The following is a 21,669-nucleotide window of genomic DNA, read 5'->3' on the forward strand; positions in this document are numbered from 1 at the left end:
CCAGGCCTGGCAGGTGAGGAAGAACCCTAGGAGTTGTGGGAGATGCAGAGATGATGGTGGGGGAAATTACAAAATTGATTGAAAGGCAGGCCTCATAGGCAAGGCCATGCTCCCACCTTCCACCACCACTAGTGCTACCCTTTCACACAACCCATGCAGATGCCAGAGCAACAGACTAGACTGCACCCGGTGAGGGAAGCAGATTTGATCCCAAGAACTCGTTGCCATCGCTAATGGCTAGGATTATACTGGAACCCATTTGTCTGTGAAGAGACAGAGGCAGCTGATGGCCCATAGGGCTCCTGCTTACCTGAGGCTGAGAAGGGCTGGCAGTGAAGTTAAAGGCTTTGTCTGTCCTAAAAAAGAAAGTTGTGAAAGGTTAACTGGTAAGCATCCCCCTCTGTGCTATGGATTCCCAGCTTTGTCCTCACCCATCATCTGACCACTTCCTGGAGGACAGTGAGAACCCAGGCAGGAGTCACTGTCTGGGCTGGTACAAAGGACCAACAGGTGAATAGCAAAGAAGGAAAACACAGCCCCAATAGCTGCTGGGGAGACTGAGAAATTGGATCCTACCTAAACCCTCCCCGGGAAGTGAAAACAAGGAGAAAAATAGACCACTTGGGTGTGGCACATCCATGACCATCCAGAGATGAGGCATGTGCATCCTATGCTGTATCAGGCAGATAGGGAGTTCATTCCCATGGAAGAGAGCCAGACAGATGGCACACCCTATCCTGAGGCTTAGCCCACTCGCTGGAGAGAAGAGTTCCACCTACTCTCATCAGGCCAGGTATTTATGCAGGAAAAGGGAGTGACTTGGGGGCTCCTAGAAAGAAGGAGGAAGTGGCCTCGGCCCCTCCTGCTCCTAGCCTAAAGAGGTAACAAAACAGGGCAGCTCCAAGCTCAAGCCCTAGCCCTGACTCCACGTGGGAATGTAGGGACTGCCTCCCACCCAAGGCATGAGTTTCCCCCTTACCCGGACAATTCAGACAGAGATGAAAGCCAGGGGACACCCGTGAGCCCAAGCCCATTCAGGAGGCACAGTCTTGTGTCAGTGTGAGGATGGTGCTGCGTTCCCCTCTTCTGGGGAGACAGAGCCCGGACTCATGGTGATCCTGAGGAACAACCTGGGTGAGCCCACCAGGTAAGTGGCTCAGAGGAGAGACGCTGGTACCTTGCAGCTAGAAGGGAGCTTACCAGGGGAACCAAACTCAGGAAAGCTTTGGTCTAAAGCAGCTACAGCTGGGACACCAGTGCCCTCGGGGGAGGGGGGACCCTCTTTCACGGCCCAAATGAAGCTGCCTGGGCCACCCACAAAGAGGTTTCTTGTCTCGTGTGCTCTGCTAGGATGTGAAGGGAGCGCCACTGAAGGCGCCATGCTTGTGTCTACCTAGATGTGTGTGGAGCAGTTCCCGCCCTGCATGAACACGCACCCACACCCCAATCCCACTGGCACACACTCACAGACCCTGCTTACGTGAGTTGGAAGCTCTTGAGCCGGGTGACACGCAGCTCATACGCAATATCAAACGGTGCCATAGAAGCCACGTCTACAAATATGCTCTGCTCAGATGGTCCCGTCTCAGGGGTGGGTTCCGAAGGGCAGAGCGTGCGGCTCACTTCCTGGTAGTTGTAGGTCCTCTGGTAGCTACAGCAGCCAAAAGGGGGAAAGAGCCAACAGCCGCCAGATAGAATGAAACCAAAAAAAACACCCTGCTTTGGCTCTCGCAGAGTTATTTAGACACGGGCGGGCTGGCCAGCAACGGCTTCAGAACCTCAGGCTGAGCAAGGCCGTTTCCCTGGGACTCTGCTCAGCTCGCCCTGACTCTGCAGCACGAGGGCCCCTGACTTAGAGCCTACCTCGGCAGCGAGAAGTGAACGGGGATTAGCAATTGGAAGCTTAACCCCAGATTGCTACCAGTCAGTTGGAAACCACTTTGGCAGTGGAGACATGCATGCCTCTCTGTTATGCATGTGGCGAGGTGTGTGGCAGGAAGGAGCTCAATGGTTAGGAACAGTTACAGTTCCTGAGCTATGCAAGTGCCAGTGATGGGATGCATGTACCAATTAGAAGCCACTCCCTTCAGTTTATGAAGGGGAGGGAACAGATAGCTCAGTGCTTTGAGCATTGGCCTGCTAAACCCAGGGTTGTGAGGGGGCTATTTAGGTATCTGGGGCAAATTGTCAGGGATGGTACTTGGTCCTGCCATGAGGGCAGGGGACTGGACTCGACTCAATGACCTCTCAAGGTCCCTTCCAGTTCTGAAATAGGTATATATCTCCATATATAAACTGGAGGCCTTGGTGGATCAGAGGCAGGTTCACCAATAATAGTGACAGATGGTCGGGAAAAATCTATGCTGAGGAGATATTCAGAAATTCACCAGTTTTCAAATTGCAATGCAAAGATGTTCCCTCCTGCAACTGTGGAGATTTATTCTGGGTGACCAGCCTACCATCTGTTCCCCTGGCTGAGGAAGCCAGATAAAGGAAAATCTGGACAAGAGCCAAGAACTTTTTATCTGCACCCCTCCAAACATCTGGACATGGGTATGGGGTGTGCATCTTAGTCTGAAATGCTCAATGCCACAGCTCAATGCTTCTGAGAAGCATCTCCCTTGTAATTTTTCAGCATGTTGTATTTTGCTCAGCATTTGAGAGACAAGGGGGAGAAGTGTGAGATGTCGAGTAAGATGAGCAAATGCAGAGGCCATCTGCCAACTGTGAGTAGCCCATAGCATGGCAGTTGGCAGTGTTGCTGCACACAGGAGACCCAGGGGCCGGGAAGCCCTGCACACTTTGAAAACAAGTCATTGCTAAGTTGAACCAATCTGTTCAATTTACCTTGTCAATGGGAAGAGTCAGTCAGTTTGTCCAAGAGAAAAATCATGGGCCGGATGCCAGCAATTGTGAGACCATGGAAAACTTTAACAAGCCACCACACCAAGAACCCCAAGACTAAAGTACAAGGGTGAGATTTAGCAACTGGGGAAGGAGGGACAACCCACCCCTTACAAACTGGAAAGAGAATCTCCGCCACTTACAGGCCTCGAAAAATCAGAGGCACTTGCCATGACAGGACCCCCTTCTGCTGGCGAACTACAAACAGGACGGGATACTGCAAGTCCTCAGAGTCGCTCTTCACATACACCCGCACTGCATCCGCCTGTGGGGAGACAGACAGAAAGGACAGTGGTAGTGGAAACGACACAACACACTGCCCCAGTCCCAGATGGGAACGCTTCACTCGCTTGTTCTGTTACTCTCTGGCACCACACAGGGGTTTAGCAGAATACACAACTGGACATTTCCTCACCCAGACACAGCATTTGTAGTGGTCCCAGCAGAAGTAGGTTTTAAGATGGAGAAGGTGGCAAGGTCACAAATTTTGCTGGGAGATGTCCCTGGGTTTCCCCGCATACAAGGGGTGGCAAGAGAGATGCACAAAGGTGCTTGCGGGAGAAGTGATGAGTCAAGGCTGGTGTCATCGGCAAAGCAAAGACAGGCATCTCAGTGAGTTAGATTCAGGGGTCAGCCTGGATAATATTGTTCCAGAAATAGCCAGTGCCTCTTATGAGCCTTCATCTTACCAATGGTAGCACCTAATCACTACTGCCAGTTTGAAAGTTTTATGCCAAGTATCAGAGTGGCCAGGCAGGCCTGCGCCGTCCCCAATCATTCTGGATCCCAGTCCAATCTTTACCCATGGGGGTCATCTTTTTCTTCCTGCAAACTCCCCTCCCCCTGTCTCATTCACCAGCTACACACAATGGTCCAAACTGAATTAATTCCGGGATAGATAGCTATTTGCCAGGCCAACTCAGTGGAGCTTCTCTTGAGGTTCTATGGGGAAGGTTTTTGGACAGCATAGTCAAGCACAAAGATAGGGTCTAAATTTAACAAGATGCAGTGTGGAGAAGGATAGGTTCAGCTACATGCAGGGACTGAAATTCTATTGCTGGCTCTACCACGTGACCTTATGAAACTTCCATTTTCCTTATTTACTCTGTCTGTATAAAGGATTATTGATACTTGCTTCTCTTAGGTCAAAGGATTTTTTTTTTTTTCAAATGAAGATGTCAGTGTAGCCTACTGCTTGAGGGAGTGTTGTGTATTCCCTGCAATAGAAGGAGGGTAAGAGGCTACTGTTGCTGACAGGTAAAAAGAAATGACTACTTCAGCTCCAGTAGGGAGTGCTGTGGTATAGAAAGCTCTGGATTCAGATCTTGCTTTGATATAGGGATGTTATAAAATGCTTAATTAGGTAACCATGTAACCGCTGAGATTTTCAGCAGTTACACACTGCAGACTCTGCAGTATAAAGCTTCAGCTGCAGAGCACACAGTGCAGCCGGTAAGTTTTATACTGCAGAGCCCGCAATGCAGTGCAGTAGCAGGTTCCCCAGGAGCCGGTGTGTGCCAGAAGCCTTCTTTTAAGCTGACTCCCAGCACGCACTAGCTTCTGCCTGTTGCCCCGCTCCCAGGGAGCTGGGTGTTGCCCTTTGCTGCTACCTCTGAATCAGAGGCAGCAATGCGGGATGGCAGCCAGTCCCACTCCTGGCTACTGGCTCCACTCCCAAGAAGCCTGCATGTAACTGTTAATGGTAACAGATAAGCCCAAGCTTATCAGTTAACTGTTTACATGGTTACACTGTTACATCCCTACTTTGAGAAGCAAACAGCATTTTGCCTGGCCCAGCTGTGTTTCTGCTCACAATTGCAGGGAACCTGCTGCAAAAGTTCTTTCCAGAAGCTGCATGCATTACTGACACAAGCTACCAGCTTCCTTTTGCAAGTCATTGGGGATATTAGGCGACTGCAATTAAAGCTTTTGGAATAATACTTAAATATGTACCAAGCATAGGCTGTTTCAACTTAGGAATTTTCACCAGGACAGCAACAGGCATCTCTGTTGCCTACAGACTATTCCTCAGCCACACGTCAGACTTCTACGCCTAAGAGCTAGACCTGTAAAAAGTGCCATTGCACACCATAATGGCAACAATAGCAGAACACAGAAGGGAGACTGAGATCAGGCCCCATGCTTAAACTAAATCTGTAGTGATCACACCCAGATCAAAGGTCTACAAGTGCATGTAAAGAGTGGGATGCACACTGAAGCGCAATAATACCTGAGAAAGCATGTGGCATTTTTATTCTTGCTTACAGACTTACAGGCTAATTTGGACTCAGTTTACATCAACACTTTCTCACAGCTTGAGCCTCACTTGACTTTTAGGCCACTTTCTACCATATCTCTCGTCACTGGTAATAAAGATTCTGTAATCAGACACAGGATTGCCAAACCCCCTGCCTTCAAAAATTACGTGTCAGGCCTCAGAAAGTCATGAGATTTTACATCGTGATAAGCGCCGGGCCTTTTTCTTTGCCTTCTGCATTCAGAGCCTTTGAGGCACTTTCCATCACATCTTCAAAGTGACTTCTGCAGCTATGAAGGCTAGAAACAAAACTTGTATTTAAAAATTAAAGCAGCAATATTCCTATATTACCTCAACTTTAGGACCCAAGGGTGTAAAGGAAAAACTAAATAATGAGAGACTTGAAATGAAATGGTGACATTTGGCAACACTGAGGCTGAGGATTTGACATAGCAGACAGTGCAGACTTGAGCTCCTTCCCCTATAGCTGGATTGGCTGTGTGAGTACCCCTTGAGTATGGAGTCAGCTCCCTGTGTAAGGAGCTGCTGCCTTTTGTTTTATATGTCTTTGCTATACATTTGTAGAGGACAGCAAGTAAGGCAGGGAGTAAGACAGCATGGATACAACGAGGGAACAGTGAAGCCAAATGATGGAACAAAAAGGACTAGCAAAAAGGGAAGAGATCGGAGAAATCAGATACAGTTGTCATTCAGGCTCTGAATACCACTGTTGCTGGTAGAGTAAAGCATATGGCCACTCCTTATTTATAGAGCAAACATGCTGTCAGTCTCTTTGCACAAGGAAGTTAAACACCCAGATCCTATACCAAAAGAAAAAAAAAAAAAAAAACAGGTTTCATCTGGCTGCTGGGTTCTGAACTACAACAAATCTGATATCCCAGGTGACCTAGAAAACAATGCTGTTCAGAATCCATTTTTCTCCCCCCATGGCCAGTCTCCAGCACTGGAAATTCAATTAGCTCTGAGCAGCAAGGTAACAAGTCATAAAGGAAGGGAAACTGCCGTCTGCTGTGAGCGTGGGGCCCGGCAGCCTGCACGAGACAAGCTGCTCTAGAGACCAGCTATTCCCATGCCAGATGCCAGCTTCCTGGTGTTGCCATGGAAATAAGAACTATTTTATTATGGTTCAGAAAAGACAGGGGAGTGACAGGAATCCATCCACTTAAGGATGGTACATGCAGGGGCCAAGAAGCTTTAAAAAAAAAAAAAATCCTTTTTTGGGACACTTTCTTTTTTATATATTGCATGCCCATGTGCACACACTTCATTTGAGGGGACATACATGAGGGTGGGGGCATAAGCCATTACACTCAAGGGCTGTGTCCAGACTCAGGGGTTTTTTCGGGAAAAGTAGCCTTTTTCCGAAAAAACTTCACCTGCGTCTAGACTGCAGCCGCGTTCTTTCGAAATTAAATCGAAAGAACGCGGCTTTTCTTTCGACGGCGGTAAACCTCATTTCACGAGAAAGAACGCCTTCTTTCGAAAGTGCTTCTTTCGAAAGAAGGCGTTCTTGAATGTAAATAGGGCTTCTTCGAAAGAGAGCATCCAGACTCACTGGGTGCTTTCTTTCAAAAAAGCGGCTTGCTCTTTCGAAAGTTCCGCGTGCAGTCTAGACGCTCTCTTTCGAAAGAGGCTTGCAGTCTAGACATAGCCAAGGATACAGAATGGGACTGCTCTTGGGGACCTGCCATAGCAGTTTCTGCTGAACGTTCATGGCCATTTCAAATAAAAGGAACCCAGTTTTTAGCACTGCCGCCAATGAAGAAATCCTTCCCAATGTAACTCCAGAGTCTGTCTGCCCAAATCTGCAGGGAGAGAGACACAGAGAGATGGCAGGGAAACTAATTTGCCACCGAGCTAAATGGAGAAAAGTGTCTCAGCTTCTGTGAGAGCATGGGTGGGGTCTGTGATTGTAGGTAGAGCTTGACTCACTGGTACGCCTCAGGCATTCCAAACACACTGGTCCTCTCCACCCAATGCTGGGTCACACATATCCAATACAGTAATTAATTGTTCGTTTAGCACATGCCCACTTAACACGTTTTCGCAATAGCACAACTTTTTTTAGGGAACGTTTTCTGAATACCACAACTGTCCCCAAAATAACAGAAAAATAATCAAGTGGCAGACTACTTCGCGCAGCGCTATAAATTGGTGAAAACAATGGTAATAATACGCATGCGCAGATGAATACACGCGGTTACAGCTCTCCTCCACTCACTGACACGTTTATCTTTGTGTTTTAACAAACCGTGGTGACTTGTGTTGCTAGATATCTAATGCTGACGTTGACGACCCAGCACCAACAAAAAATTGACTTTGCCACCACCACCTGAAACGCAACCCCCACTTTTTCCATTATTTTTAATGGGAAAATTGACCCCACATAGCACGTTTTCGCTTAGCACAAACATTTTTAGAAACACATCTAGCGTGTTAAATGAGGAATTACTGTATAAGCCAAGAAAGAGGCAGCTAGGGCATGTCAGAAACCAGTAACCATTCATGTATGTAATATGCAAACCAAGTACAGAAATAATTGGCCTCCTACCCTATTACTACTCTTAAGTGGCATCACTGCACTTTTCCCCTTTGATAGCTAACAATCTCATTGCGGAGTTCTTTTTATAGCCATGGATGTGGTCCCTACAGGTCATATACATTAGCATGGAAGCAGCTGTATGAACCTTGCTGTTCTTCCTGCCTGTGCAATTGACTAGAGACATTCAGATGAAGATGGTAAGAACACAATTCTTCTCAGTGCCTGTTGTCATTTGACAAATGATTGTACCCACATGTGCAGAGCCCGTAAGCCCTACATAAAATGTAAACAGTCTCAGCTCGGCCATACAGCACTGCAAAATGGGGCAAAGGCAGAGAAGTGAGCCTACAACGGGGTGAGGGAGAGATAAGGAAAGGTGATTATATGCAGAACATTGACACCTTCTATTTCTTGCACGCACTCCAGATAAACAAGCCATCCAAGTCTCAAAAACTCTCTCCTCTTATCTCTCTAGATGCATCTACACTGGAGAACTAAACCACTGCAAAGTTAAAACGTTTCAATTAAGCAATTCCAGCAACCTTTGTTCCTGAAACGTGGGCACACTTGAACAATTAATGGAAACTGTCACAGGCTGGACGCACACAGCACCTTCTCCCACCCTTGGTGTGTTGATCCAGGGCATGGCTGCCTGGAACAGGTGCATTTTAAGTGTACATTACTGGCCAGTGCACTCTTGCACCAGTATAACCTATGATCGGTAAACTCTATTCATACAAAAGGTTTTAAGGAATAACAAAAAACTTTCCTACAATTACTTTCCATGTGAATTCTGGATTAGAGGTCAAATTAATTTTGATTTATCCCAAATTCAAATAATTTCTAGTTATGCACATGTATAAAAGCCTTGATTGTTGCATCCTACAGATTAAATTGGAATTGGTCCTGCCTAGAGCAGGGGGCTGGACTTGATGACCTTCTGAGGTCTCTTCCAGTTCTATGGTTCTAGGATTCTAGGATTAAATTCTGTGTTCTATTAAAAAAAATAATCAAGAATCACATAATTCAGCTCTCCAAAGATGAACATTGCCAAAAGGTGGTCTGTGTGCCCTGAACCCTTCTTTGCATGTATTATCATGTAGCCAATATAATATTTTTTCTACTGATTTCCCAATTTATATTGTAATAATAAAAACAATGGTGCATTGTCTTAGAGCCAAACCTTAGAGAACTGAACATTTGAAACTTCCCTTGACTTCAAGTGAAGTTGCACAAGCTCAGAACACACACACAAATCCAGTTCTGCAATACAATTTTGCTAAATTTTCTCAGCACTTCACATATTGTGGGACACGTTCTCTTGAAGCAATCTTTGTGCCACTCAGCACAAAGAGAGCCATATCCTCTGTCATCAGTAGCCATCAAAAAATACCTGGTGGCAGTGGCCCCACTCTATCCGAGCGTAAAGGACATGCTGTGAGAGAATGGGGGCATGACATGCCAGAGCTCTCTCCACTGGCATTTTAGATAAGTGATATGGCAATGTAGCCCCAGGCCAGGCCCGCATACAATCTAAGAATTTATATAGCTCCCTTCTGGCCCTTCCACTCTGCTGCTGAATGTGGATTCAGGGGAGAAACGAATCATGTATATTTAGGAGTAGGTCTCTTCTTTGATAGCCAAATGTCCCTTTGAAATATCAATTATCAAATCCACTGTGCAGAAACAGAGAAATAACTCACTCAGAGAAATTTTTAGATGTAGTATAGGTTGGACTTCTCTAGTCTGGCACTCTCTGGTCAGGTAGCATCCGTAGTCCAGCATGATTAATTAGTCAGATGTCTGCTTATCATGGGCGTGGCCAAATTGCCCATGGTCCTGTAAAGTTTGTTTACAGCCACCAGTCCTGGCTCTCAATGTTCTGTGCTGTAATTTAGCTCTAATTTACCCCTACCTGTCTAATAGCCCAGTAATCTGGCAAAGTGTCCGTAATGCTGCTTGCCAATATTGACCTCCCATGGTTTGGCAAATTCTCTGGTTTGACACTGGTCAGATCGAGGGTGCCGTACTAGAGAGGTTCAACCTGTAGTGTAACTAAGTCTGTTTTTCACGTGCTTAAATGTCTTAAAAGCTCAAATACTATGTATTCCCATGAATACCTGTGGTATTTCTTTACAATAGTTTACATTATTCCCTCCCACCACAGTGAGAGAGTTTTAGTGAAATATTTTTACTTGCATGCAGCAGATTTAAAGGCTATCCAAAAAACTTCTAGTTAGATAAATATAACTAAATTGAAAACTGAAGTGTTCAGTAAGCTGATAAAACATACGTTTCCATGGGTGAATAACCTAACTGTATTTAGTAGTAACAATACATTTACAGAAGAATGAAATATCATTGGTGTTTCATTAAGTTAATTATAACTCCCTATAAATATACCACACGTCATTAACTGCAGCAAGCTACAGAACTGAAGCATAAGGCATCTTTTTCATACAAAAGTTACTTTCTTGGACCATCTGGCATACACAGTATGAATGCAATACATGCGTGCCATTTTAGGAAAATGATGTATTATTTGAGAAGTAAATACATGATGATAAATGAAATGCCACATCATAACTGAGGCATGCACAACAGGGCAAATTTAACATTGTTCCCACCACAGGCAAGAGTGGATGTGCATGTATGGGATGTTTGCAGCACCAGTGACATGACCTTTCTGTATTTTATTGCAGACTAGAAGATTTATCCAGCATTGCTAGGGTCTTTAACTCAATTCATTTTTGTTTTTAAGAAATGGACATTTTCATTTTCTTGCTTCATTTAAATCAGTGCTCTGGGGTGCAGCTGGGGGGGTTCAGGATGCAGGCTGCCCTAGGGAGAGAGGACAATCCCAGCCCTCTCTCACTGAAGCAGCTTGGGGCCACGTGAGAAGCTCCTCTCCATGGCCTCTGCAGCTCCAGCAGGCACAGCCTGGGGAGGGTTGCATGTCCCCTGGTTGAGGCAGATCCAGGTTCATCTTCCCCAGCCAGAGTGAGGAATTCAACAAACTGTGAACCTTCCCCTTGCTCCCTGATGAAGGGGAAGAGCCAGCAATATTCCCCTATGAATAGGAGGGGGAGGGGTCTTGGGGTTGAGTCAGTCCCAGATTGGAGTGTGGGGGGCACCCCCAGCCAGCCCTTTTCTGTTCAGTTTTAGGAGAAGTAATCCCATTCCAGGCACATCCCATTTTCCTGGCACAACCAAACCCTGACCTTGCTTTAAGTTATAAGAGAAAGCTAAATTCGGTAGTCCGAGCGCTTACTGTTCCAGAGGATTTCTTGGACAGACACACAAACTCTCTCAAATATATAATAGATGCTCGAAGGGTTTCTTTGAACTCCCAACCATCTGAGAATGGGACAATTCTGATAGATGGAAGAGACCTATTTGAACAGAGTCCATCTCCCTACCAGAGGAAGTGATTAAACCCAATAGATCAGGGCTGCACAAAATATAGCCTGCGGGCCAATCCGGCCCACCAAGCCACTGGATCCCGCCCACAGGTGCAGCAGGATCCTTAGTCAAGCTCTCTGCCTGCCTTGTGCCCAAATGCAACTCAGAAAAGCCAGCTGCGGGGTTCCTGTTTATCTGAACAGCTGTGAGCCCAGGGGGAGGGGAAGAAGCTTCATGCACTGCCCCCACCCCCAACACACAGTCTTCCAGTGAAGAACTGCCTGTTTGAAGAAGCAGCATGTAAAGTACCCCTCAGGCTTGCAATTGTTCACAGGTGCACATGTCCTGGCAGCTGGCTGCTCCAAATGGTCTGTTGGGGCAGGGAAGGCAGGAAACCTGCTGGGCTGCTGGCCGGAAGTCACCCAGGTGAGTGTCTCCCAGCCAGAGCCTGCCTCTGGCATCCCAGCCCCTCCCGCCCTTCACCCTCTGCCCCCTACCCCACATAACCCAAACCCTCTGCCTCCATACCCAATCCCCTGCCCCAGTTCAAAACCCCTCTTGCCCAGGGTCACAACCCAAAACCCCTGCACCCTAGTTCTCTGCCCCAGGTCACAACCCCCTCCTTCACCCAGACTCCTTCTCAGATCCCACACATCCTCCTGCACCCCAATCCCATACCCCAAGCTCCCTCTTGCACCAACCTCCATCAATAATCACTTACCAAATTCTTAGTCTCCCCCTCCCCCCCCAAAATAAAAAATTATTGCCCATCCCTGCAATCAAGGATACATAGATGATACCACACCCTCATCTGTGCTCGGACTGCAGGCACTCACATGGGAGGACATTGTCAATATGTCTATGTCATGCCCTATCAGTACAGTTCAGTAACTGGGTTGGAATATACTGGGGTGTGATTCATTGCTAGGCTGTAAGGCGCATAAATCCAGTGTCAGAGGCCAAGTCCTGCTACATCCTTGAGAGATTAACTATTGGCTTTGACACTATGACAACTCCCTTCAAACAAAGTTATCATTTTCAGCTGATAATGTGATTTCATTGATCTTGGTGATTTCTCTTCCTATTCTCCCCCACTCAGCTACACCCTGCTATGATCATCACTCAGACACTGGCTTTGTCTCCTCACCTTCAAAGCCCTGTATTGCTCCCGTCCCTGGTTATCCACTCATCTCTCCTCACAACAACCTCCCACCCCAGCTCCTCCACCTGCTGCCAACCTCAACTGCTCATTTCTCCCACAGGCTCCTCCTCACTCCCTCCTCTCCGCCATGCTACCTCTTGCCTATGGCACCGCCTCCCTTAACTAATCTGTAAGACCTCTCTCCTATAAATCCCTCCTTGAGACTGCTGAGCTGCCTATAGGATAACCACCAACATCCAACAGCGGATCAAATACAATAGGCGAATCCTGGGATGGAGTGATGAAGGGATCAGGACTAAACCTTAAAACCAGCCAGAAACTGAAGTTTGTGTGGAACATGGAGGCCCACTTGGCAAGAGGGATCTCTGCCCAAAAACATGCAAAGCCAGAGCTAGGGGAACTGTCGGTTTCTGGATGAAATTTAAAGAGTGTTGGGTTTTGGCCTTCAAAGCCATAAATGCCTTAGGAGCGACCTGAGAGACCTCCTCTCTTCCCATGTCACAGAACCACATCCAAGATCAGCAGCTCTGGAGCTGCTGCTGGGCATTTTCTGTGAGGAGGGCCCGATGGCTCTGGAATTTTCCCATACATGCACTGGAATCTGAAATAGCCCCAATCCAGTGATCTTCAGGGTATGCTGCAAAACTGAGAGAATGGTAGAGATGGGAAACTGGGCACTGATGGCTTGGAATTGCATCGTTCCCTGTTGCCGTATTTCACCTTTCACTTTTGTTACTTTTATTGTATTTTAAAACACTGCCAGCGCACCTCTGGAGTCTGGATGTGCACTGTTTGCTGACATTTATACCTCAAAAAAGCCATTTTTTATTTGGAGACAGAGTCAGGATACAAACTTTTTTAAATTGCCACCTTCATTCTCCTTTCTTCCTGTTTGTTACATCTCATGAAAGAGCTTTGAAAGCAGTGACTTGTCCTCTCGTGATGCTCTGTGGCACAGGGAGTGCATCTGTCCAGGTCTCTGTACAGCACTTAGTCCAATAGAGGCCTGATCCCAACTGGAGCCTTTGGGTTCTACCGTAAAAATAGTAAGGAGTAGCTAGTAATATCCCATATGGGAACAGCCTACTTATGGTAACGTTTTCATCTGCTCTATGCATTCTCCCCAGCTCTCATCACTTCACTATGCTGACTGCTTCTGTCCTTTTGAGTTTGTGATGCCCCCAGGTTTGATGCCCTGCACAGATCTGATTACAAGTGAATTTCCTTAAAAGAAAGGCCTGAAGCAAGAGCTTACAGGAGTTATAAGCTTGCTTGGCCAAAAACACCCCAGGAAATTCCAAGAGACACTCAGACCAGACTCATTATCAGGGACTGTCGCTGCCCAAGGGCAGATGCTTCAGTTTTGGCAGCCAGAGCTGCCTGAATCACTAGGAAGAGCTCTGCAGTCATCAGCGGTCCTTGGCCACAGTTTGAGAACACGAGGCTGCCATATAAAGTGTGTGCAATACACAGACACAAAGGGTTCCAAAGAGCTTTGCTAAGGAAATGCCAGATATGTCACAAGTATTATCTCCTCCTGGCCACAGGTGTAGAAGGGGAGGCACACAGAAGGGAACTGCACACAGACCAAGGGTCATGCTCAGAAGCCATATCTGAGGCGGAGGCCTGTTGTCATTAGAACCTCCTCTGTCTGAGCCAAGAAATGCTGGAGTCAGGAGAGAGCTATAGACCCAGAGAGATGCGCAGTCTGTGTTTCTATCTGTATATTGCTGAGATCCTTTTTACATTTTAGTCTACCCTCCAGGTTGAGCCCAGATGCCAGCCTGAACGCTCCATCCAGAATCCTGGCTCGCTGGCGTGCTGCTTAAAATCCAGCCATCCTGGACCTGCCCCTCGCACCATGAGTGTGAGCACTCCTGCATACCCAGAAAGCCAGATGTTCCAGAAAGAACGCAGAACCATCTCTGCTGTGGGACCTGATGTGCCTGGAGCCTAGGAGGTCACACCATACAGAGCATGCCAATTTGTAGAGCATGCCCCTGCAGCCCCACTGGTGGCATGGTGGGCATAGGGTTATGCCAGGTGGGGGAGAAGGGCGTACTCTTCAAACTGGCATTCCGGTGACCAGTGCCAGACAAACCCACAACGGAGTGTCTCAATACCAGATGGGGGATAAATCATCCCACAAAAGGGACTGTCTGGTTCAAACCTGGACAAATGGGAAGCCCATGCACCGTTGTCTCCCTTCCTGACCAGGTTTTGGCTGCAAGCAGAGATTTCTAAGCTCTGCCGCTTGTGCAAGTCAGTAAATTATTAATCCTCACGCTGTTATCTAACATCAGAAGCATGAACCTCGCCTGTGAAGCGCAGACCGCTCCCAGCTACACCCTTGTCTAACCTGCGCTGCTGGTCTCAGTAGGAAAAGCTATTCCCTCCCTGCAGCACAAGGACCAGGAAGGGCAGAGCTTCTCCACAGCCCTCAGGGCCTCATGCTGGAGAAGGCCCCAGTGGGGATGGCAGCCCTGCAGTGGCAGCAGCATTTCCCTGTGGCACCAAGAGAAGCAGCAGCAGAACAAACACTATCCTAATTCTAGTTCGATTCACCCTTTGCCCCCAGGGCTCTCTGGCCCCAGTCTCACAGGAGGTGAACAGGGGTGTCACGCATAGGGTCACCAGCTCTTCCAAACCAGACACCATTGCTGCAAACTACACCCAGTCAAGTTGGCAACCTGAGCCATCGCTGGAGCGGCTGTGGAACCCCAGGCCAGTGGCAGAACACTGAGCAGCAGCAGAGCCATTCTCACCCACATGCAGAATGTGCAGCTGCATAGGGCACCTGAAAATTTGGAGCACCCCTGGGTCTTAATGTCCAGCCACCCGCTCTTTGCCTCTGCTTCCTCCAGAGAGGATCTAGTTCACATAAATGGGAAAAAGCCAGCCACAGCTATTAGCAAACACTGACCCTGTGAAAGAGCCAGGCATTCTCCAACCCCAGGTCTGTGCTGTCTGTGTCTGAATTTACTGTGTTAGTCTGTGGGACCTTAATTTAAAAACGTTGCTTTAAAACTACTTCATTAGGTCTTGCTGAAGATAATAAAAAAAAAATCACATCTCTAAACAACAACAAAAACCATTGTCCCTCTGCCATTGGGCATAAGAGCACCAGTTTAATAGTATTTCATAGCGCCCCATAAATCCTAAGGACGGTTCTGAGCAGAGCCCACAGGGCCAGTGGCCTGGACCTTGGGGATGGCAGGCTGCATGGCCTATAGGGACAAAGGCACCATTTTGGGAGAGCAGTAGGGGCTACAGCCGTGCATACTGGGATGCTGTTTGCTCTTCTTCCTGTTCCCCTCCTGAACAGGGAGCAAGGGGAAACTGCATAGCTTGTGTCACTCTGTATCTCTTCACTCCCAGCTGGGAGTGAAAGGAGTGACACAAGCTGTGCACTTTCCCCTTGCTCCCTGATCAGGTGGGGAATGGGAAGAAGAGCAAACAGCATCCCAGTATGCACAGCTGCAGCCCTCACTGCCCTCCTGAAATGATGCCATTGCCAGGAAGGCAGAACCCCAGGGGGAGGGGACTGGCAGGGCTGACAAGACCATGGGCTAGCAGAGCTGATGGAAAGTCAGCAGTAGGGTCTGATACTTGGGTGAGAGAAAGCCAGGTGCAAAACCTGGAGGTGAGACTACAGCACCTCCTATACCCTACTTCCCATGGCTATGCATGGTGCCCAAAAGGTGGCAACTCCTTGCTTAGGGGCAGGGATTACCACACTTCCAAGCAGCCTTAATCCTGTGCATCACTTGCCTGTGATATCAGAGGAACTGCTCAAAGGCTTCTTGCTGTAAAAATATGAAGCAGAGCCAGGACTGACTAGGAAAATTCTGTTCTACACTCTTGCATGGCTCAGAGCATCTGCTGTGTTCAGGGCTGCAGCACCAGCCAGCGTGGGGCCCAATGCACTTGTTTTAATTTACTGATCGTTTTCTGTGTTCAAAGGTGGGTGGAGAAGCCAGGCAACTGACTAAGAGTGAGATCTCTGAGTACCACATAAAACGTGTCATGAAAGGAGAGGAAAGATAAATATTGACAGTTTAACTATCACCATCTCCTTAGGAACAATATCAGGCAAGTGTCTGAAATTCATTCTCGGCAAGGAAAGAAAGGGATTGTCTAACTGCAAATGCCCAGAACTAAAGGGACAAACGTGGCGTCAATCGCCAATAGCCTGCACTGAACTCTTGTCCAAGTGGAAAGCTTGCTGCAGTAGTTTCTGATGCCAGTCTTGGTTTGGCCCAGCCCCAAGTGCTAGGGGGGCTATTTTGGAAAGAGGAGTTCAAGAGAAAAATCAGGGAATGGGTGTGTGTGCAACAGGAAGGAGCTCTCAGGTGGGTCACTGCAGGCATCTGACATGAGACCGTAGGAAAGGAAGATGTCGGAGCACCTCAATACATTCCCAGTAGCCTATCAAGGCTCAGCAACGCTCTCCACCACACTCTCGCTCAGCCACCCATTCCAATGCCTCCAAGCACTGTCAGTTCAGCCCATGACAATACTTGGTCCTGAGCCTGACAAGCTGAGGGCATGAAGCCAAGCCACTGGGCAGGGAACACCTCTAACGGGCAGGCACAGAAGCTGTTTGAGCTACAAATTTCAGCAGGCAAGAGACTCTGCTACAGAAGCTGCAGAATCACACCGGTTTGGAGGTGAACCAGAGACAGGCCAAGGAGGCTTAAAGGCACCTGAAACCGGAGAATTGAATTGAATTAAATTAAATTAAATTGAATCTCAGTAGTGGCAGCGAATGAACCTTCTGCACTCTGATGCTCATAACATTTCTCCTCCTCTTCCCCCTCCCAACTGTTTTGAATGACAAATCTGAGAAGGAAGTCATGAAAGGAAAATAAATATGGAGCTCCAAGATTAATGGGATTTCTACCCGTTATCGACTCTGTAAATTGATGTTTCCTATTGCTAATCTACATAGACTCTTAATGTGAAGGGCCTGGACTCATAAAGGGACATAGATATTGTCATGCTGACCATTGCAATGCCTAACTTTTAGTCCCTTGGGGAAAAAAAAAAGTCTAAACTATACCTGGAAGCTGATGTGATGGGAGGAGTGTTACCCTTTTCTGGACATCCTAAATTGCCTGTAAGGGTTAAAACCCACAGACAATGGGTCCTAGAGAGTCTACAAGAATGGTAGGGAAGCAGGAAGTATTGGTAGGAAACCAGGAGAACCAATGAAAACAGAGTGTGGGGTTTTTTAATTAGAAGCAGTGACCTCTCCGCTGTATTGTGTGTGTGACCAGAGCAGTGCTGGGAGACATGGATTGAGCCAGGAACCAAGCCATAAAGGTTTCAGCAACATCCATGCCTAGGGAAGGACTAAACTGTGGAACAACAGATATGTGAGTAGAACAGGGAATGGTTAGTCAGATGTGATCAGGTTATTTCTTTATTTTTGGATTTGTTGGACTTCTCCGTACTGAGTCCTTGTGACTGACAGACACACACACACACACCCACACCCACCCCCGGCCCCGTACACTGTATATTTTAAACTGAATCCCAGAGAAGAAATTCTCAGTTTCTCTGTAACACCTAGCAACCGAGTATGTTTTCTTAATAAAAATCATCTTTCCAAGACCATGATCTAATTCCTGTGTACTAGAGGTCAGGAGGTCCTGTGTGATGTTCCTAAGACTGTAAGGTCAGCTATTAAAAAATTACAGGGTTTTCTTAAGCTCTCTTCAGACAGAGAGTTAAAGAAATTGGGGGTACCCCACAAGAAGAAGTTCCCTAGTGCATTTCCTGGGTTCTCAAACAGGTTTTTTCATTTGGGTGGTAACAAAAACCACTTTGAGAACCCAGGAAGATGTTTCGGGTACCATTCAGGGCCAGGGAATCTGTGAGCCTGAGGAGTTTAAGCAGAAGCCTTTAGTGACAGGGTATTTTAAAGCAGTGTTTCTCAACCAGTGGTACGAGTACCTTTAGGGGTACTCAAGAGAAGTCTGGGGGTACGTCAACACAACTTGGAGAAAACTGTATTTTTGTTTTAAGTTTTACAGCGCTTTATTTTTTTATTTTTTTTACTTTCTACCCTAAAAAATTTCACCACCCGCCTGGCTACGATTAAGTTGTTTAAACAAATGTGTTGCAATGGTTTAAAAAAAAAAAAAAAAGTGTGTCTGAAAACTGTAGGTACTGGGGGTACATTTTTATAAAAGGGGGTACTTAACTTTTTTGGAAAAGGGTACTCTATAAAAAAGTTGAGAAATGCTGTTTTAAAGTGTCTTGTGGCCCCCCACCTTCTGCACTCAAAGTGCCAGAGTGGGGAACAGCCTTAGCAGCAGTGCAATTCATACAGCCTGTGCTAGTCACCTCTGCTCCTAAACAATGAATGGGGAGCGACCAGCACCACAGAATGCAAGTCACCAAAGACAGTTAGCCAATGGGAGATGCTGATGAGAGGGCTGTATCCTAAGCCCTGTCCCACTCATGGAGCTAGCCACCTAAGTCTGAGCTGCAGGGAGGTGCCTGTCTTTGTTTGGGAGCCATAGTCTGGGAACCCCTCTCCCAGAGCCAGGCAAGTATGTGAACTCCTTGTCACAATAAACTTGTTAAGTACCTGCCTCATTCCACACAGAAAGAGAGCAGAGGGGTTGGAGGAGGTGGTACCTACTTCATTACTTTTAGCCCAGGGGCTACAGCATTTACCTAGGAGGTGAGAGACCTAGGTCAATTACCCTCTCTGCCGGATAGGGCAAGACAGTTTCAACCAGCATCTCCCACCTCCCAGGTGCATGTGCTAACCACTGAACTAAGGCTGCCTCCCTCCCTCCCTCTTGCTGAAGCTGTTCCACTAAACTACTTAAAGAACCAGAGGGCCAAAGAAAGAACATTTGAGTGACTCTTTAGCCCAGTGGTTAGGGCACACACCTGGGCCGTGGGGTACCCGGCACCATTCCCCCTGTTCCAGTGACCTACCCACCAGAAAGCCAGATTTCAAATGAGACCCAAGCCGATAGCTGGCCTCTGAGCATTTTGTCAAAAGCTTGCTGACAGGATATACTGCCAGGTCACTGAGGCCAGGTCTGGGTGTAGGATAAGGCACACAACTCCAACTAGGTAAATATATAGCTGGAGTCAATGTACCTTAAGCCCAGCTTGGTGCCCTCTCCACAGCAGGAGGACTTACTCCTTGCAAATTAGAGGACCAGTGTCAAATGGAGGCACCTTCAGCGTTGGACTTAACGGGTCCTTATTAGACCCCTTAAATTGAACACCAGAAGATCAGTCTCCAGCACGATAAGTACAGACATGGCCTGAGGTGTGGCTTCTGTTCACAGCCACAGCAACAGGGAGATGGAAACTCCGGGCCAGGGAGAGGGCGGCTCCATGCTCCCAGAAAGGGCAGGGCCTTGGGAATAAGGGGCAGGGCTGGGGCTAGCCTCCTCCCACCACCAACCCTTCAGCGCTACCTGGGGCTCTGGCTTGTGCCACAGGGCTCCGGCAGTGAGTTAAGGCAGCGGTTCCCAGTTGCCGGGCCACGGATTCTGGCTGCCAGGCCACAGTGGCTCTGGGGGCCACGGCAGGAGTATACTGCTCTTGCCACGGCTGTTGGGAGAGGCATGCCTTCTTGCTGCTCAGGGAAGCGCTCTTCGGCAGCCAGGAGGAGACCCTGCCACTGCCCGGCGCTGGTTGGCTGAAAGGTGGGACAGGACACGCCTCTCCCAACAGCCCCAGCAGAAGGGGAGGTGCTGGGCAGTGTGCTCCAGCCCCCAGAACCGTCGCAGCACGAGCAGCAGCTCAGAGCTGGGGGGGAGGGGGCAGAGCAGGTACTGGGGGCTCCAGGAGCAGGGCTAGTGCTGGGGGGCTCTGGAGGCTGAGCTAGTATGGGGCACACCCAGGAAGAACTACAGTTGCTGATGAGCCGTTTTTCCAAGGCCTGCAAAGACTTTGGGCTGACTATCAGTTTGAAAAAAACAAACGTCCTAAGCCAGGACACTGTCACTCCACCAGCCATCACAGTAGACGACTACCAGCTTGACGTCGTCCACCAGTTCACGTACTTGGGCTCCACCATCACCGATAATCTCTCCCTTGACGCTGAGCTCGACAAGAGGATCGGGAAGGCAGCCTCTACTTTAGCCCGCCTGACAACCCGAGTGTGGACCAACCCCAGGCCGACAACCGCAACAAAGATGGCAGTGTACAACGCCTGCGTCATCAGCACCCTGCTGTATGGGAGCGAGACATGGACCACATACGCGAGACAAGAGCGGAGACTGAACGCCTTCCATCTACGAGGTCTGCGCCACATCCTGGGTATTACCTGGCAAGACAAAGTCTCCAACCTCGAAGTTCTGACTCGAGCCGGCCTCCCCAGCATGTACACCATGCTCCGACAACGTCGCCTGCGTTGGCTTGGCCATGTATGCCGCATGGAGGACGGGAGGATCCCAAAGGACATCCTCTACGGGGAACTGGCATCTGGGAAGAGAACCACAGGGCGCCCGAACCTGCGATTTAAAGATGTCGTGAAGAGGGACATGAAAGCCATCGACATAAACACGCAGTCCTGGGAAGACCTCGCAGCAGACCGCCCAAAGTGGAGGGGCACCCTGACCACACAGCTCAAGTCAGGCGAAACGAACATGATGCGTGCATCAGAAGAAAAGCGAGCCCGCAGGAAGTTACGCAACAACAACAGCCAGGGAACCACCTATAGCTGCGACTTCTGCGGCAAAGAATGCCTGTCCCGGATTGGCCTTTTCAGCCACCAACAACGCTGTCCCCGACGCTGTCCCAGACAATTCGACACGAACCAAGACGAGAACTAGGATACGTCATCCATGGTCAACCGACCGACGGAGGCCAAAAAAAAAAAAAAAAAAAAAAAAAAAAAAGTGGGGGAGGCTCTGGGGGGTTGGGTGCAGGGGACTCTGGGGTCAGTGGCTTGCACTGGGGGGTAGTGGAGGGATGGGGGGGCTCTAGGGATTGGGGCTGGATGTGGGGGCTGGGCTTTTGGCAGACCAGTATTGGTTTTTACATATTCATCATTTGCATAATGAATATGCAAATAAAATGTTACCCATCCACCAAAAGTTTGGGAACCGCTGAATTCAAGGACCTGGAACTCCAGCCACTGCTGCAACTCCAACACCCAGAAGCCTCAGGCCCTTCTGAATTATTGGACCATGGGGCAGTTGCCCCCTTTGCTGCCCCTCCCCCAGGATAGACCTGTATCCACTAATCCTGCTATGACCATCCCTGTGTTGTGGGCCGGGCCAGGCCTTTATTGTGGAGGGTTTCAGATGCTAACAGACCATTGTAAAGTGGGAGTGTTCAGCATCCAATCAGTTTGCCCAGGAAAGGGAAGCTGGAGACAGAGCAGTAGTTTGCAATATC

The 21,669-nt window shown here is 48.3% G+C and overlaps 1 protein-coding gene across 3 annotated transcripts in view; it reads right to left on the reverse strand.

Moving 5' to 3' along the window:
• Window positions 1-21,669, reverse strand: part of SIDT1 (SID1 transmembrane family member 1) — a 77,392-nt gene that overhangs the window by 49,447 nt on the left and 6,276 nt on the right. For 2 of the 3 annotated variants that reach the window (XR_012897137.1, XM_006132924.4), the window contains exons 2-4: window positions 3,048-3,169; window positions 1,481-1,651; window positions 311-356 (exon numbers count right to left, since the gene is read on the reverse strand). Coding sequence is in view for 2 of the 3 variants with exons in the window: in XM_006132924.4 (XP_006132986.2) it covers window positions 311-356; window positions 1,481-1,651; window positions 3,048-3,169 (339 nt within the window). In the remaining variant the exon portion in view is untranslated. Of the gene's footprint in view, window positions 1-310; window positions 357-1,480; window positions 1,652-3,047; window positions 3,170-20,593; window positions 21,042-21,669 lie in introns of those variants that run through there. The other variant, XM_075905064.1, reaches the window with a different exon arrangement.

This window comes from Pelodiscus sinensis, chromosome 1 (genome assembly GCF_049634645.1).
Source record: "Pelodiscus sinensis isolate JC-2024 chromosome 1, ASM4963464v1, whole genome shotgun sequence".
NCBI classification, from domain to species: Eukaryota; Metazoa; Chordata; order Testudines; family Trionychidae; genus Pelodiscus; species Pelodiscus sinensis.